At 42.2% G+C, this 18,605-nt stretch overlaps 1 protein-coding gene across 9 annotated transcripts in view; it reads left to right on the top strand.

Annotated features, from left to right (window-relative positions):
* nfia (nuclear factor I/A) overlaps positions 1-18,605 on the top strand; it is a 182,009-nt gene that overhangs the window by 38,049 nt on the left and 125,355 nt on the right. For 6 of the 9 annotated variants that reach the window (XM_042321988.1, XM_042321987.1, XM_042321989.1 and 3 more), the window contains exon 2: positions 11,600-12,128. In XM_042321988.1, the coding sequence (XP_042177922.1) occupies positions 11,600-12,128 (529 nt within the window). Of the gene's footprint in view, positions 1-2,044; positions 2,433-4,774; positions 6,075-11,599; positions 12,129-18,605 lie in introns of those variants that run through there. The other 3 variants (XM_042321991.1, XM_042321990.1, XM_042321995.1) reach the window with 3 other exon arrangements.

Here is an 18,605-nt window from a genome sequence, read left to right as displayed (position 1 = left end):
TTTAAATGAGACAGTTTCGAGCACAAAATATCATACTTGAGTAAAAACACAATTAATATTGGCATTCAGTTGATGGATGATTTTTTTTCAGGGCATCTTAACATTAAGCCTGACTTTGATTTAACAGGAGAACTCGTTTGAAGTCTAATATGCTTATTAGCCCAAAAATAAAAATAATTTGAATCAGTTATATTTAACTTGATAGTCACTTTGATTGAACGATTCTAGTGTTCTTGTGACAGATATGACATGGCTGTTGTAAGATGAGAAGTGGCAAAAGTGCAGTGTAACCAGTGAACGTTCCTCTGTGGCGAATAGCGACACTAAAAGTAGTGGCCGTTTTGACACTTCATGCGAACCTGTATGATTGTTGGGTGCAGGCGCACAACTTGCACCATAACAGGATATATATACCCTCTGAGCCAGGAGAAAACGCTTAACGATGACGTCACACCGTGTCAATCAGCGACAAACATGTTTTAATTTACAAAAATGTTTAAAATTATATTATTAAATAAAAACTTGGATTTGATTAGATGCTCAATATCTGAGTTTACATCGTTAGGCCTATGTTGGGCTGCTTGTCTTTTTTATATTTTGTTTGTTTTTCGTGGGACCAGATTTTTTTTTTTTTACACTTTGAATTCAAGAGTGAAGAGGCAGGTGGTTCCCACCTACACAACTGCATTCATGAGTTGGTCCTGAAATGGAACTTGATCAAGCACGATAGGGAATTGACCCTTACCAAACATTGCTTGTAGGTCTGCAATTGACCATTCAGAAGTCATTTGGAAAATTAGGCAGTTGGCTTAGGACGATTTATGGAACATAATTGGGCATGAAGATGTGGTCATGATTTTTATTGCGAAAATATAAAACATGCATTTTAATATAAGCTATAGGCGACTTCAATAGTAGGATACCGAATGTGAAAACGGAGGATACGCGCTGTTCGAGCCTGCCTCATTGAAATCAGCGTTTACAGAAGGTTATAGTGTAGGCTGGACTATGTTCAGCACGTCCCAATACACAACATGCGTTTTGACATACATGAGTCAGCATCCGTGGGAACAATCGCCCCTCATTTCTCAAAATAATGTTCTTCAATAGTAGGCTTTGACCTCAGAGGGACACTCGTTGGATTTGCATGGAATGTCACCTCTGGTCGCGCAAACAAGCTACTTCATATAACCGATAACAAGCAAACACCACATTGTCGTTTAGAAATTGAGTTTATTTGGCTATTTGAGGAAATAATCAACACCACCATTTCGTGTCATGTCCAATGTCAAATGTATAGCTCACCTACAGAATATCAGCTCTATGGGCTACAGTTTCAGAATACTCTTTCACGCAATATATATAACTGCAGTCAACCGCAAGGGCAAAATCAACACGGGAATAAATACACCCCACCAACGGTTCAATCCTGTATGAACACGTATACATCGAATATAGCCTAACAATACAGTCCCACTTTATTCACAAATAGAATGTAGAAGCGTTCAATACGAATATTTTATGACATGATGATGCATGCCTTCTAAATCAATACGACCCCTCCGTACACTATGGTTGACCTTTTACGATATCTCCATGGGGACGCAGTAGAAAATCCGCTGAAAAGATTTGGTGTTAATTTTTGTCGACCAGCCATAAACGTGCACCTTCAGTGGAGTTCGCAGATCCTCATTGTAATAGTATATTATTGCTTAGATGTCCAGCATTGCAACAATGCTCTGGTGCTGAAGGTTTAAGCAGCAATAATGCACTAGACTAGTACCAAAAGGCTACGGTTTTTCGATCGCAATAGGCACGGCGGCGTTCCTCCCTCTGTCCCATGCGCGCCGTAAACGTATAGGAAGGGCTGAGAGAGTGCGGTATGCAGCAATATATAGGTGAACAAAAATGTAGGTTTTCCATGCGGGAGCTAAATGCAGACTGTGTGGTCTGACTGGCACGCGACTCCGGCTCGTTTGCCAGTATGTGACTCCTCGAGGGGAGGACATGGTGAGTGAGAAGTGGCGTTCCGTTGCCGCCCGTGTCCTGCGTGGTTACTATGCAAAGCGATTGCGGAAGAAAAAAAAAGTGGGACTCGCTCAATCGATTGCAACTTCTGCACAAAGTCTAACAAACCAAGCTGAGATAGGCAGTGTGTGTCGCGAGCCAGTCAGCTTTGCCAAGCTTGGACCGCAGTCAAATATCAAGGAGTAAAGAAGGCTCACTGCTATATATTTTTCTTTTTGGGATTAATACAAGAACCGTTTCCCCTTGTGCTTTATCATACTGTATTTCTTCGGTGTAAAATGCACACAACGGCAGCAAGTTAATACCTTTTGAATTAAACATAAGACTACAACAAAAGGTGGCTGAAAATGAAGCACTTCGTCTCGTCAGTCTAAAGTTTCTCACGTACACGTTACATTGCAATGGTACGTGCAAACACCTCTTACCATCTCTTTTTACCCTGAGAAGTTATAGACATGTGCATGTGGCGTGTATGACCTGTACACAGGTTAAAATGTAGCCTAAAATGTCGGTCTTGGCTTTTCTACAGGGATTTGAGAATAGTCCGTATCAATCGGATCTCTTTTGCCAGCGAGGTATGCCAATGCGGATATCTTTATCGCCAAATAATTTTGGTATTGGAACAAAACAGAACAGAGCCTGCATTCTCCGCGTTGCCTTCTGACAAAAGGGCATCGTAGTGACCAGATTGAGAAAAGCATTGTTTCGTTATGTGGTAACTAGTTGTTCTGCAGAGTAAACGAGCGATTGCAGAAAAACGCTTTCTCGACAAAATCTTTGTGACATGAGTTTTGTCCAATAAGATGGATGCTGGGCTTCAAATCCTGGAGTTTAGTCCAATCAGAGGACGGAGCTCTAGCATTGCACGGAGGACATGGATACCGGAAGGCTGGCCAAATACCGATAGCAAGTTAGCCTATTGCCCTATTCTCAATAGAGGTTCTATGCGCTGCAACATGAGAAAATACAGTACACGTCTCCTGAATTTATTGTCCGGCCAAGCACATGAACTATATGGGTAGACCATTTTCCCTATTCCGCCCTCTTATTGAGTTGCGCAATGGCGTGTGGCTTGTATTTACTCATAGACAATTATTCAAATTACTTGAGCAACATTTTATTTACAATGTTGAGTAACACATGATCTATAGTCCATATAGTGAATAATCACTTCAGTTGGGTATAGGTTAACGATTGTCCCATTCGTTGTGAGTGCTTTCAGGAATTCAAGCAGCCTATGCTACAATATTATATTATTAGGCTTATGCTGTAATAACAATAACCTAGAAGCAAAAGCAGTTGCAAGTCCACCTTTAACCTTGACGGTGTGTCAATGAAACTTTAGACTGTGAAGAAGCATGCATCTGGTGTTGCTGAATCTCGCTGTCTTGGTGCAGGTGTGTGTGTATATAGTGGTCAGATGTAGCTGCGTAGCAGAACCACACACTCCACTTGTGGTCGCTTCCCTGGCCATTTCCTAGAGGGCGCACAACTGACTTCTCCCTCTGGCCAGAAGTTGTTCACTGAAAACAAATTCGAGCAGCCCATACAGAATCAGTGGACCAAGAGTGTGTGGGTGACTCATGTCGGGCCAATCTGATATTTGAACAGAAATCCGTCAAAATACTAAGTCACACCTATGTTGGACGCCTCCAGGCGTACTGTAGGCTAATTATGCTATAGGCAAGTCCTGTTTAAATGTGTTTAAGTGTATAGGTTTTACTTTTGTTTAAACCACTAAATGGGTGTGTCTTTATTGCCATTATTTCGATTAATATTAACCCTTACTTGTCTGCAAGGGCAGGTGAAGCACCAAAAAGGCTACCAATGCTAACCGTGGGCGTTTGAGATGTATAGGCTATAAAACAATAATAGCCAAATTTAGGAGTATGACATATTGTAAAATGTTGCTCAGTCATTTGATATAGGCGGTATACCGAAGTTATTACGCATGCTTTACGCATGTAGTTTTCACTATTGCCAAGTATACCTTTTGTTTGAGGCTTTTTGGGGAGGTTTTGTCCACGTGATATTTAATTTGAATTCTTTGTCTAGACGGTAATGATTGAAACTCAATGCATTACGTTTCAAGTATGCAGTGATCGGTAGAGCGTGCGTAAAATGCTGGAGTTGCACGATGCTTTGGTTTTGGATAATAGGCCTGTCGGTGTTAGGAGGGCACCGTGATCATGCTTACATAATGACATGTGAGTTAGGAAAATGATTGGTAATCTTGTCTGTCGAATGGCCCTCGCTCGTTTATATTATATAATTATCTGGGGAGATACTTGGTTTTGGGTTATGTAAAGTTGAATGCACTTCATTGAATTGTTAAGATTCTGCTCTCGTTGTTCCACCCCTCATATGAAACGTGTTGTGCAAATGGACATAAATTGGCTCGTATGCCATGAACAGATAGATAGGTCATGCATTGATTTGCATGTAATGTATGTCAATTATCATCCGCAATAACAATACGCCAATGCCAATAGGCTAAAAGCCTAGTGATAGCTCCATAATAACAATGTATAATAATACAAATATTTCTAATTATAACTTGTTGTAAATATGGATAGGTGTCGAAAAATAATATGAAATACCCAACAGCCTGTTACTTTGTCCGACGAATTTAAAAGTTAAGCATTTGTTCAAAAGGGGCGGTATATCCCTTATATAGTGCGTGGTGATCTATTGAGCTCACTCTTCACCGCCATACGCTGTCTAATTTGCGTTAAACATCATATAAGAACATTTATTTAGCAGTGTTGGTGTGGCAGTTTTGCGCGAGCCCTGCTCTTGATTGAAATTGATAGGTTTGCGTTGTTTGAAAAGCCATTTCATTCCGGGGCTAATGGGCTCAAGTAGACAGGATAAGGCAGACTATAATTTGAAAATTTAAATATAAATATATGATATATTTCTGTCCTACATGTTCATTGCATTTATGTTGGTCTTATTACTTCTCTTAAACCGTGTATACTTTGGGAGCTATGCTGAGAGGGGAGTACAAGAGTTTGTCCTTCAGGCACTGTGGACAAAAGTGAACTGTATATATCTGTATGGAACTCGGTGCAGGCGGTTGTGGCTCCTGTCGCCGTAGACAGGACAGACGCAACACGGATTCACTTTATCGTCTGCTGTTAGAGATCATTTTCTAAACGGAAACCAGCTGTCGGGCTTCAGCGACAAGCAATTGTTTGGGTGTTCTGGGATATTATCACCTTCATTAACTACCGCACCCTCCTTGTTCGTAAATCCGACAGACTCATTTCGGAGTTCGCTCCACCGTGAAGCCAGCCGCACCACATGCCTTCAATGCTTTCGGTTGTTGCGAGCTTTGTTTTGTCTCTTCGAGAAACCGGAGTGAATGGGAGAACTCATATCGAGTTCAGAAGAACGAACGTCTGACAATCAGCATTTTTTTGTAATGGTATTAGTATGAGAACAAGATTAGCACTGTCCGAAGATGACTTATTTTCTTCCTATTTCCCGTGATTTTTAACCTCTCCGCTGCAGCCAGTCTGCCTTTGGACTTTTCTTTTATTGTTGAATATGCCTCTGGTGAAAGTTTTGGGTTATCCAACGAAGAGACTGCTCTACGGCTTTTACTGCACTGTACAATAGATGCGTGCGGAAAGTGGAAGCAGTGTAACTCGAGGCGGGGTTAAAGTTCAGCTCTATGGGGTGGTGAAGCGTTGGTTGCAGTTCGCAGAGTTGGAAATGTGAAAGCAAGAAGCAGGCTTTATTTTTTCCCTCTCTCTCCCTTCTGTCTCTCCTTTTTTCTTTCTTTTCAAAACACGGACACAGCCATCACGGACACAGCCATCACGGACACAGCCATCACGGACACAGCCATCACGCATACACGGGCAAACACGGACACACACCCACACATAATTCACACATACACACACACTCACTCACACACCATCACACACATAAACACGCAGACCCGTTCGTGTAACCCAAACACACACACATACATACACCCTCCACATCCAAGATTAGATACAACAGATATGTATTCTCCGCTATGCCTAACACAGGTAAGTGAGCCTTTCGTCTGTCTTTAACCATTTTTGTTGCATTTATATGCTATCTTCCTCAGGGACAGGGCGAAATGGACTGACGTTGCTCAAGACAAACTGTGTGCAGTAGCATTCCTGGTTTGTCAGAGCCATCTGAACTAAGTAACACATGGCGGATGGCGTCTATCTCCTACATATGTACACACATATATATATATATATATATATATGTCTATTTTAGTTCATATTAGACCTATATCGATGTCGAGCGCGCTTTTACGTGGACTACTTTTTGAGTTCCAATCCTAAAATGAAGATGGCCTTTCCTATAAGTTGCATGTGCACGTTATCGTCTTCCCACATATTTGATATGAATGAATGCACACAATGTTTTTACAAAAAAGTGGCAACATCATTTTCCATTGCTTCCCTGGACGGCTTCCTCTAGGTCTCTGCACTTGGGAGTCATTAACATGCATGCAATTGTCACTTTGTATTGATTACTGCTAAAAACGCGATATTTAAAAGGCTGCATTTTGCTGGGTCTAACTTGTATCCCAAAAGTTTCAAACTTAGAATCAGTGTTGTAAGCGTTCGATTTTTTAGCTTGTTCTTTGGCAGCAGTAACTTTTATGAATTTAAAATGTTGCTGTGTGTCTTTACACCTCTTCCACTGAATCGAGTCGCCGCCACTCTCGGGCATTGAACTTTGTCATGATCAATGTGCACCGGGAAAGCACAAGTTAGGACATTACACGTTTCAAGGCTACTGTTATATTCGATGGATAAAAAAAAAATGGTGTGTGTGTTTTTTGCGCACTACGGCTATGACTGACATGTAGCATGCTCAATAACTAAGATGATCTTTTAGACTTACTAAAAACTTTCTGCTCCAGAAGATTGTTAGGTTTTCTCGGATTTGATTCTTGTTCGAGTTTGATTACCCGAAATATGGTGTTTTGTAGGCCTAATCAAAAAGTGGTCGAGCTGGGAACGTTACATAGGTTGAATAGCTTGTTAAATGGTCAGTTGCATATCCATGTGGTTGGTGTTTAAATCCAATATCGGCTTACCTAAAATGTATTTTAAAAATTATGTATAAAATGTATCATGATACAGTTTTGGGTTTGTTTAAGATTTGACAAGATGTATTTGTTTTTGAAATTGATTTAGTATTGACCACCAACAGGCATATTGGCCTCGTCTCATGTCAGTTGTATTTAACTATCAACACAATTTATGTTTTAAATTATCTTAAAATAAGATTATGATTTTCCCTAAGTTGATTTCATGTTTTCATATATTTTTATTTTTATTTTTGGGATATACGTCCCCCCCCCCAAACATTTTGTCACTATGACCACGTTATTGGTTGTAAATGTATGTAAATGACAAACACCTGACTTGATATCAATGATGGGTTCTCCTCCTGGACTTGCCAACCTTTACAATGGAAGACCATTTCAAAACCAATACTGCTCCAATACCTCTAGTGCCAAGCATAACTAATAAGTCCTGAATATTTATCTAGAATTATTTTATAAGAATGTACAGTGCATCTTTGAGGCAAGACTGAAATGGGCCTAAAGGAGAACTGAAACCTGATATTAGTTGGACACAAACTTGAGAAGGGACATTTAGAGAAATGGCTCGCTTGAGTATGTAAAATATTAATTCATACAAATTTTGCCTGGATATGTTTTTTTAATTTCTTAAAATGAGACTGTGAATTCACATGCAATACAATTCATCTCAACTGTATCAAGCAGAATCTGCACTAATTGGCTAATTAAGTATAAGTATTCAGAGTTGAATGATATACAAAGATACTTTGTGTGTGTGTGTGTGTGTGTGTGTTACCCTCTTAACCATTCAGTTAGGGCAAAAACTGTTTCATCAAGTCTAAAATCTTTTAAGTCAAGATCGCTCCATAATCAAAGGCTTTCGATTGATTCAATTATATTTGGCTTTTTTGGGGGGAGGAGGGGGATCCTGTACAAGACAGGCAAGCCTAAATAACTTCCATATGTTTTGTTCACTGCAAAGGATAGAATATGTAACCTAGAATTGAAAATTGAACATTTGCATTCTTTGTGCATTCGTTTAAAAAATATTGATAATTCCCCAAATTTGCCTTTGCATCTTGTCTTTGAGGCACATGGTATCGTTTTGTGTCGTGGTGGAGGAGATGCAGGGAATGAAACAGTTATGCACATTGCATGGGTTTGGGAAAACACTTACAAGTACACATACCCCTTACGGCCAACGTGAGGCTGTTTGAGTCCGCTGCAACTTTGTAAAAGCAGGAAGATATGCCTTTTGTGGAAATTGCTCCAATTTGATTAACAATGGTGAGGCGTCCGCTCTGTTTAAGTACGTTTACTGTTGTGGGCAGGAAGAGAGGCGAGAGTAAACTCGGTCGACACACTGTCATAATTGCCTCTGTGTTGTGGTGTGGGGTAGCGTGGGTGTCAATAGGAGGAGATTACCAACATTGCTTTTCTAAATTACAGTTATTCATGAGTTGTTGCTACAAGCCTGTTCTTTGTAAACATTAGATTTGTCACCAAGGTGTACAGAAAATTAAAACAAACTTCACAGCTGGAGGTTTCGTACTTAACAATTCTCCTGACACGCTTTTAGTAGTGAATATACTATTTTCTAGGGTTTTGTTAATGGAATTGCAATGGATGATATATATTGAAATGTGGCCTACATAAAATAGTTGTGTCACGTGTACGTTTTGTGTGTGTGTGTCATTAATGTTGTGAAGAAGCAAAAAAAAACAAATATAGACTATGCAGGTATTGTTCAAATGGCCCGGAGACAGGGGAGAACTATCTTATACAGAAACCACAGATAACAATGCATAATGTCAGCCATTGAGGAGTGATATTTCATAGCACATTGGCTGAAGTTACTCCGAGTGTCGCTGAAGGCAGTTGGAGAAACCATTTACTGGATTTTACCCAAGCTCAAACAATACAATTTCCATGCCTATGAGGCAAGGGCGTGAAGGTATTTTTGAAATTCGAGGAATAGTGTGGCGTCATTGTATTTGGTTGTATTATATTTGAATTCAGCTGTATTCTTGATGATTATTCCTGCGTTTATGCTCGCAAACTTGTGTTAGTACATGTATTAGTGACCACATGCCAGTCAGAGGTTTCCGCATGTGTCAAGATTTGTTCAGCGTTCTTTTATCTCTGAATAGTTGAGTACATTTTGCGTGGCCGTGGTGGTAAGATGGCCTGAGGTGAAGCCAAGGCCCGCCCTGGGTCTCCAAATGGGCCTCATATCAGAAACATGTCTCCTTGTACTCCGACCAGTCACTACATCACTGCCAACCTCTACTGAGAGTGTTTGGGAAATGAAAATACGTCCCTGTTGTAAAATTGCAAATTGGAGTGGTGGTTTGTCATTGTTTATTTCATTTGATTGGATTTGATTGGTGCTTTTAAAAATATAACTGTTAGTTCTGTGCCTAGCCTAGCTTGCCCTCTGTAGGACACAGTCCAGACAAACTATGTACTCTACTCACTGTATATATGCGTGTAAACACTCGGCCTAGAAGAGCTGCATATCTGCTCTGGTGCTTAATGTAGCATACTGTTTTATAGCATGATCTAGTGTGACACACTTGTACAAAATTGAAGCTGAGTATTTGGATTTGGCACACTTACTAGTTTTAGTTCAAATGTTGTATCCGTATGCCCTGAGGTATTTGTTTTATATAAAAGGCAAAGATTTTATTATCTCATTTGGTTATAAACGCTTTTAGTACATATTCATGATTTTTTTTTACAACCAGGTATTTTAAAGGAGTAGGCACCTTTCATCTCTTTGGTAACTCTGTTCTGTTTCTTTTTATAATACTGTAATTATTGAAAATGTCCGTAAAATGGGAACAGACTAACGGTTCAATAGATTTAATGGCAGTGGTCATTAATCCATGGAAATGTCTTTGTCCCTCAAAAATATTCTAGTGAGTTTTCAGATGCGAGACTAGTTTAAATAGGAAAGTGTTGTTCTGAGGTTGATTTGCCTTGTTCCGTTGGCGTTGCTTCGTTTAGCTGTAGTGTCGTGCTGTAACATTTCCACTGCCTGTTTCAGGCCAGATTATGAGAGGGAGCAGATTCTCAGGCGAAAGCTCCAGTGTGTGACTGCTAGTAGCAGGTGTAACCAACCAAAATTGGGACTGATCCACAACATGCCATCTATCCACATTCTTGCTGTAATAGCTGTACAGGGAGCTGTCCCTGGTGAAAGCCCACAGAATATACCAGTCTTGGAACCGTTTCAGAGGGAAACGTTTGTGCCTGTACATATTGCATGCATGTGTGTGTGTCTCTTTGTGTGTGTGTGTGCGCACGTATATTATATGTTTGCATGGCGGCGAACAGTTAAAAATAGACTTTCAGCTTTCCCGCTCGGCTGTTGCTTTTTTCTCTGTCCTCTCTGGCAGACCCCCACAGACCCACATTCTTGCCAAAGAGCCAAGACACGGCCTAGACAGGCCTTATTTCACACACTGCTCCCTCCGTACGGCCTAGACAGGCCTTATTTCACACACTGCTCCCTCCGTACGGCCTAGACAGGCCTTATTTCACACACTGCTCCCTCCGTACGGCCTAGACAGGCCTTATTTCACACACTGCTCCCTCCGTACGGCCTAGACAGGCCTTATTTCACACTGCTCCCTCCGTACGGCCTAGACAGGCCTTATTTCACACTGCTCCCTCCGTACGGCCTAGACAGGCCTTATTTCACACTGCTCCCTCCGTACGGCCTAGACAGGCCTTATTTCACACTGCTCCCTCCGTACGGCCTAGACAGGCCTTATTTCACACTGCTCCCTCCGTACGGCCTAGACAGGCCTTATTTCACACTGCTCCCTCCGCCCTAGACAGGCCTTATTTCACACTGCTCCATCGGTACGGCCTAGACAGGCCTTATTTCACACTGCTCCCTCCGTACGGCCTAGACAGGCCTTATTTCACACTGCTCCCTCCGTACGGCCTAGACAGGCCTTATTTCACACTGCTCCCTCCGTACGGCCTAGACAGGCCTTATTTCACACTGCTCCCTCCGTACGGCCTAGACAGGCCTTATTTCACACTGCTCCCTCCGTACGGCCTAGAGAAACTCCGGCATTAGCCCGCTCTGCTAATGCTAAATGGCACGGGCCCAAGTGCTGCAAATAAAAATGACATAAATACTCATAAATATAAATGTGTCGGACAGTGCATATTACTCTGAAATGGACAATGTTTGTTCTCTGAAAAGTCCCGCCTGGAATGATATTTGATCTAATAGTAGTACTGTATGTTCTTCTGTGCAATTCCTTGATTGCCGAGTATTTCAAATGAGTCGATGAGTGTTTACTGAAGGCACGTCTGATTTCACAAGATTAATTGCAATGACCGCTTTTGGTCTTTTTATTTTGATGGATTCTGTACTTTGTTTCCACAAAAAGTGTTGTACTATCAATGTGTTGCCACCAAATCATTCATCATCCCCCCCTGTGTTCCTCTCTACCACAGGATGAATTCCATCCTTTCATCGAAGCTCTGCTGCCCCACGTGCGAGCGTTTGCCTACACATGGTTCAACCTGCAGGCCCGCAAGAGAAAGTACTTCAAGAAGCACGAGAAGCGCATGTCTAAGGAAGAGGAGCGCGCAGTGAAGGACGAGCTGCTCAGCGAGAAGCCCGAGGTCAAGCAGAAGTGGGCATCGCGCCTTCTGGCCAAGCTCCGCAAGGACATCCGGCCTGAGTTCCGGGAGGATTTTGTGCTCACCGTCACCGGGAAGAAGCCCCCGTGCTGCGTGCTGTCCAACCCTGACCAGAAGGGTAAGATGAGGAGGATCGACTGCCTGCGTCAGGCAGACAAAGTCTGGAGGTTGGACCTGGTCATGGTCATTTTATTCAAAGGTATTCCCCTCGAAAGTACTGATGGCGAAAGGCTGGTAAAGTCCCCACAGTGCTCGAACCCAGGGCTGTGTGTGCAGCCTCATCACATTGGAGTTTCTGTGAAGGAGCTCGACCTCTACTTGGCCTACTTTGTACACGCAGGTAAAGTCCCTCTTTTTGTTTCTCAACTCTCTATAAGCACGTCAACATTTGTTTGAAATTGGAGTCACATAAATGTTGACCTCACTCTGCTTAGTGATAGGACATGGAATGTGGGATAATGTTGTACAGTGAATCAAAGACAAAAACACTCGGATGGGTTTCAAGGGTCAAGTCAATCTTGTCACTGAGCGCATGCCAATGTACTGTATATTGGACACACCTACTCATTCAAGGGTTTCTCTTTATTTTGACTATTTTCTACATTGTAGAACAATAGTGAAGATATTAAAACTATGAAATAACACATGGAATCATGTAGTAACCAAAAAAGTGTTAAACAAATCAAAATATATTTTAGATTTTAGATTCTTCAAAGTAGCCACCCTTTGCCTTGATGACAGCTTCGCACACTCTTTGCATTCTCTCAACCAGCTTCACCCGGAATGCTTCTCCAACAGTCTTGAAGGAGTTCCCACATATGGTGAGCACTTACTGGCTGCTTTTCCTTCACTCTGCAGTCCAACTCATCCCAAACCATCTCAATTGGGTTGAGATCGGGTGATTGTGGAGGCCAGGTCATCTGACGCAACACTCCATCAATCTCCTTTGTGGTTAAATAGCCCTTACACAGCCTGGAGATGTGTTGGGTCATTGTCCTGTTGAAAAACAAATGATAGTCCCACTAAGCGCAAACCAGATGGGATGGCGTATCGCTGCAGAATGCTGCGGTTGCCATGCTGGTTAAGTGTGCCTTCAATTCGAAATAAATCACAGACCATGTCACCAGCAAAGCACCATCACACCTCCTCCTCCATGCTTCACAGTGGGAACCGCACATGCAGAAATAATCCGTTCACCTACTCTGCATCTCAGAAAGACACGGCGGTTGGAACCAATAAAATAACATTTACTTTTACCAAATAGGGGTATCTTCTGTATATCACCCCTACCTTGTCACAACACAACTGATTGGCTCAAATGCATTAAGAAGCAAAGAAATTCCACAAATTAACAAGGCACACCTGTTAATTGAAATGCATTCCAAGTGACTACCTCATGAAACTGGTTGAGAGAATGCCAAGAGTCTGCAAAGCTGTCATCAAGGCAAAGGGTGGCTACTTTGAAGAATCTCAAATATAAAATATATTTTAATTTGTGTAACACTTTTTTGGTTACGACATGATTCCATATGTTGTTTCATAGTTTTGATGTCTTCGCTATTATTCTACCATGTAGAAAATAGTACAAATAAAGAAAAACCCAGCAATGGGTAGGTGTGTCCAAACTTTTGACTCGTACTGTAGTTGGCATCAAGAATCACTCTTTCAACGAACAATCATAGGCCACTCACCAAGTAATCACCCAACCAAAATAAAGTAAAATGACTTTTTTTTAGGACTTACCCCCAGCAAACCCAACACTGCACCGCACAGCACCTTTCCGTCTCTGTATGTAGACACAAATGTTATCTGTAGCAGACACCCATAATTTCATCAGTGGTCAATAAAGCAGTAGTCTGGGAAAAGCGGGACAACTCTGCCAAATTCCTCGCACTGGCCCGTCCCTTCGCTGTTTTAAGATGGGCCAGATTTAGGGGAAGCTCGCACTGCGAGACGACAGAGTCAGTTGCCTAAAAAAAAACAATTATCTCCATCACGATTGCTCAGCACGATTTCTATTTCAGACTAATTCTACATGGGCTGCGGTTGGGGTGAGACATCACTTGAATTATTTTCCTGTTTTCTGTGCGCAACAGTGTAGTAGCATATTCATATAGGTGTTTGGCAGTGGAATGAAAAAATTGGCATGGAGCAATTTTTTTAACGTTTTTAGAGCTTCTGAACTTCTTGTAAATTAGGAAGCCGTCTTATAAATACACAAGAAAATTAACTATTTGGTAAATATAAAAACCTCCACATGATATCAAATTTAGGGCTTTATATTTTATTTCTCTCCTGTAAATAATTAATGTATTCGAAAGCTTTGATTAAAACGTAGAAAATACATCATAATTAATTAACTAATGAATTGGACATGGTTTTATCTTTTTCCCCTTGAGCTGAATCCTAATCTAGATTTTTTGTTGTTGCAATTTAACAAAATATTCTTGATGTCTTTCCACAGTTTGGAAAATGATGTGTACGTTTTCACCATGATATTAGTAGTGCTTGTTCGATGAAAACTCACCCTGAGAGTGAAGTCCAGTGTAAATAACCAATAGAGAAATTGTTAATGGGTAAGAGGCAGGAGGGGCTCGTTCCTCCACTGGCAGCAACACAAACACCAGCTATCACGGTTTGGAGAGAGAGCTCTGTTCCACCAGGCAAACCGAGCACCTTAATTACAACCATTTCCTCTGTACAACAAATGCTTTTGCTGAAGCCTAAGTGAGCTAGGCATGATATGTGCCCACATTGACAATCTTATTGCGACATATTTTTGTAGACTGTTTTCATAGCTTTTGTGTACGTTTTTTGTTTGTTGTTGTTGTAGATTGTTACGTTAACAGCACTGCAATCTCAGTTCAAAATGTTGAGGAAGGTTATGTAGTGATTTTGGCCAATCTGAATAAAAACGTGTGTGATTTAAAATGAGCCTATAGAATCGGTTACCTTGAGAGCTGTGCAGTACTACGATTTAGTCTGGCTGGAATGGGAGCTCATTTTAACTTGGGCCAGTCACAAAAGTATCGGCCTTTAGAGGGTTTTTTGTCAAAATAAGGCATGATGGGCCTCATTATGAATTCCACAACCAGCTTAGTCAACGATGTTATAATTGGACAGAAATAAAATCCCCTATTAGCAATATGCTAAGTACATAAAAAACAAAACAATTTTTAGACGAGACACTGACCCTCATTTCAATGTTTTGGGAGACAGTATACTTACTATATGCTCGTCTCAAATAAAAGTTGCTGATGCCCATTGTGGCTAAAATGTTATCCCCCCGCTGCCAAATCCTGAGTTTTGATGTTTTGTAAGCCTATTCATGGGCGCTTTGCTCCCGCCAGCATTCTTATAGCTGAAGTTAGATTTTTTTCTTCTTCACCGGGCTTGATTGTGAATGAGGTGTCAGCGAGTGAACAAGAGGGAGAAGAAAGAGACAGAATGCCCACAGAGCATGGAGGTCTGCCTAGAGTGGAGTTAAGTCCGCAGTGTGCTCGCTGGCTCCTTCGTCTCCTCGTCCCACAGGATCGGGTTTCTTCCTCGGTCTCATTTAAAGCAGTGGAGCATTTCTGAAGCGCCGTTGATTAAAAGCCATCTGAAGAGAGGCTGACCTCATGCACGGATGCCGAAGTTGAGGTTTCCGAGGACAGCCGAAGTCCGTAATGAAATGTATCCCCCATTGCTGCAAGGGCAAGGGGTGGTAGAAGAGGACTTGTCCCCCCCGTGCTAACACTATCCTGCCACCAACCTATTTAACAGCAAACATAGTAGAGCACTTTTATTATCTGGGTGTCACAATTCTCAAAAACAACTCTTGTGAAACTTCTTGCTGACTGTATGTACTTGCAGAGTTTACAATTTAATTTGCCTTTAATTATCTGTCTTTAGGCTTACTGGTTGGTGAATTATTTTGCAATCTGTTAAATTCTTGGGAGAGTTTTATGATGTAGTGCCACATGCCTAACCCTACTTAGTTGTGAGTGTGTGTGTGTGTGTGTGTGTGTGTGTGTGTGGAGGGGGAGGGCTGGCATATCAGTCTTTAACCAGGGCTTTCCCAGCGTTGTTCAACAGTCACAAGCTAGCATCGTTTGTCATCTTTAGGAACAATGTGGTGTCAGAGGGCGGGCCCTCCTTTTGACTCCAGAGCAGGCAGCGTGGCCAGGGCTAATTTAGGGCTCGCTCTCACCCCGGCAACGGGTGTCACTATCACAGGAGCACTCAACACGTGAGAGAGGTCATGGCTTAAGATGTTAGAGTTTTGACCCTATCTTCTAGGCGTTTGACCCCCCTCGTTAGCAGCCAGTCAAGCGGATGGATTGCTCTGGCTTTGGAGGAATCCGTGACCTCTTGTGAGAGCAGCCCACTTTTACTTTGTTTGGGGCAGCTTGGCCAGTCGGTTATAATTAGCCAACGACCGTTTCGGCATAGACTGAAGAAACTGTTTGAGGCCATTTCTTTAATGGAAGCTAAACAGTAGCAGTCATTCTGCAAGCCGAATATCAGGGTTCTCCAAACCCTGTGCCTGGAGAGATACCCTTCTGTAGGTTTTCGCTCCAACCCCAGTCGTAACTAACCCGGTTCAGCTTATCAACCAGGTAATTATTAGAATCAGGTGTGCTAGATTAAGGTTGGAGTGAAAACCTACAGGACGGTAGCTCTCCAGGAACAGGGTTGGATAGCCCTGCCGTATAGGTTGGTTTAGAAGCTATTTAAGGCATAGGCCATAATAGTTTGGAAGTGGTTGGGTAATTTAACCAATTTCATTGGTGGTTAAAGTCATAAAAATGATATGTTACGGTATTTTTGGAACAGAAATATGTACAAAACTAGATGAAAGACAAGTGTTGACTGAGACTAGTAGTCCCAAAATAATTGAAAATCAATGGTTGTCTCTTGGCTAGCTTGCAGACTTTTTAATGCCTTTGCTTCCACTTAACGTTATATGTGGTCAGACTGAATGCTATATAAAGTCTGCTAACCACGACTTCATGCCACGTCTGGACAAGAGCAAGTAGACTGAAGGGTATTGGAAACCTGTCTGGTGGACAACTGTCTAATCATGTAAATAGGAGAGAAACTCTTGATAAGACTCTGGGCCTTTGACGCAAACAGAATGTGTTTTCTCTAGTGAGGGTGAGGGACAGTAAAGGCCTTTACTGTGGATGGTTTGGGTGATCGTTATCTACTCGGGGTTTGGCTAACCTGGCAATACCTACTTACTGGCAGGGAAGACCCTGGCTAGGAAAGGAGGGGGGGGGGAGGAGAAAGGCTTCGACGGTTGGGCTGTTGCGTCAGAAAAGTGACAAGACATGGAAATCCAGGCGTCAGTGACGCAATGCAGAGTATTCGTCTAGAGTACTGGAACATTTTTTGGGGTTTGGAGTCGAGTCCTTTTATGGCTACAGCAACTGGTTAGCCTAAATGCCGGCGGTAGTATCACTAGCAATGTGGCAGTAAAGAAAGCAGCCCATAGATTGGCGGAGAGGAATGTGGTTCAAATGGAAAGTTAACACGGCCATGCTTATTAAACCCCATTTTCATCTCACCTTCTCTGTTTTCGCGCTGCCCAATACAATTGAAGGATATCACTGGCTGGAAGAGATAACATGCCACTGAGTGGACCTATGTGAATATGTCCAGGGCCGCTGATATTTTTTATTGCCGCTTTGCCCTCTATGACCCCGGTGGTAGAGATGAACAAACTGTTTTCGTGTGTCGAATGTCTGTAAGGACGCCTGACCTATTTCCCGCTAAGCTCTTAAAGAGATTTGCGCTGCGTCTCTCTAAACTCGTTAGCTTTGACGATGCATCCTCGAGGCACCGTTACTTTTAGGTTCTGATCAAAAGTAAAGAGTACATCCAGTTGTTTTACTGGCCTGGAACTCCAAGTGTCCATGGAGTTTTGCGCTACCCTAGTCTACAGGCTGTGTGAATAGGGATTTTGAATGGACTTGACCTTACACAGCACACCAGACTAGTTTGCTGCCAGTTTAGATCATCAGCCTGCTGTAAACCAAGGTGCAGAGAAAGGTAACAGACACCAGCCGTTCCTACCAGCTGACTTTTGGCTTGTCATGTTTCAGACGTTTTAGATTTCATTTCCCTTCCACAGGCTGAGGAATAACAATAATGTTGAGCTATTTAAGGTGATTGTGGGATAAACCACAGCCTTTTTTTGTGGTTACTGCAGTACACATGGTGGGTTAGGTCCACCACCACCCACCCACTCACCGCGGTTTTGCCCCCCTAAATCCCTGTAACCACACGACTGCCATAGCTATGACTACAACAATGACTTTGTCACCACGCTCTCACAAGTACAGCGGTACAGAAACGCACACACACAAGCACACACTGTACCATTCATTGTAATTCAGGTTGGGGCCCATTCATAAAAATGCCTCATTGTCATAGCATTTGATATCTGCGAGTAGTAATGTGGCTGCTATGCAGATGCCCTACGAGACAAATCCCACAGCTGGCATTGGTCCACTGTGCCAAAGGAGTAGCCCAGGCCGGGATCAGATGATCTGATACAATATACTGTCTTTTTAATATCACTGGGTATGACCTTACTTTGAACCATTTTCGCTGCCGTTTTATTGGATTAAACAAAGCAGATAAGGTTCTCAGATGGGGAAACGTTGTAAGATTTCTGTCAAACAGCGTTCCCCCTCCGTGGGCAAATATCTCATAAACCTGATTGCACAGCACATTCAGGTAATCCGTTTCAAAGTGCATTGTCAACGCTGAGCTCTCCCGAAATCCTTACTAATGTACAGATTTGGAACATATTGTCTGGTTTCAGTTG

Source organism: Oncorhynchus tshawytscha, linkage group LG05, assembly GCF_018296145.1.
Source record: "Oncorhynchus tshawytscha isolate Ot180627B linkage group LG05, Otsh_v2.0, whole genome shotgun sequence".
Lineage (NCBI taxonomy): Eukaryota > Metazoa > Chordata > Actinopteri > Salmoniformes > Salmonidae > Oncorhynchus > Oncorhynchus tshawytscha.
The sequence above is the reverse complement of the archived record's forward strand: the minus strand, read 5'-3'. Positions and strand labels throughout refer to the sequence as shown.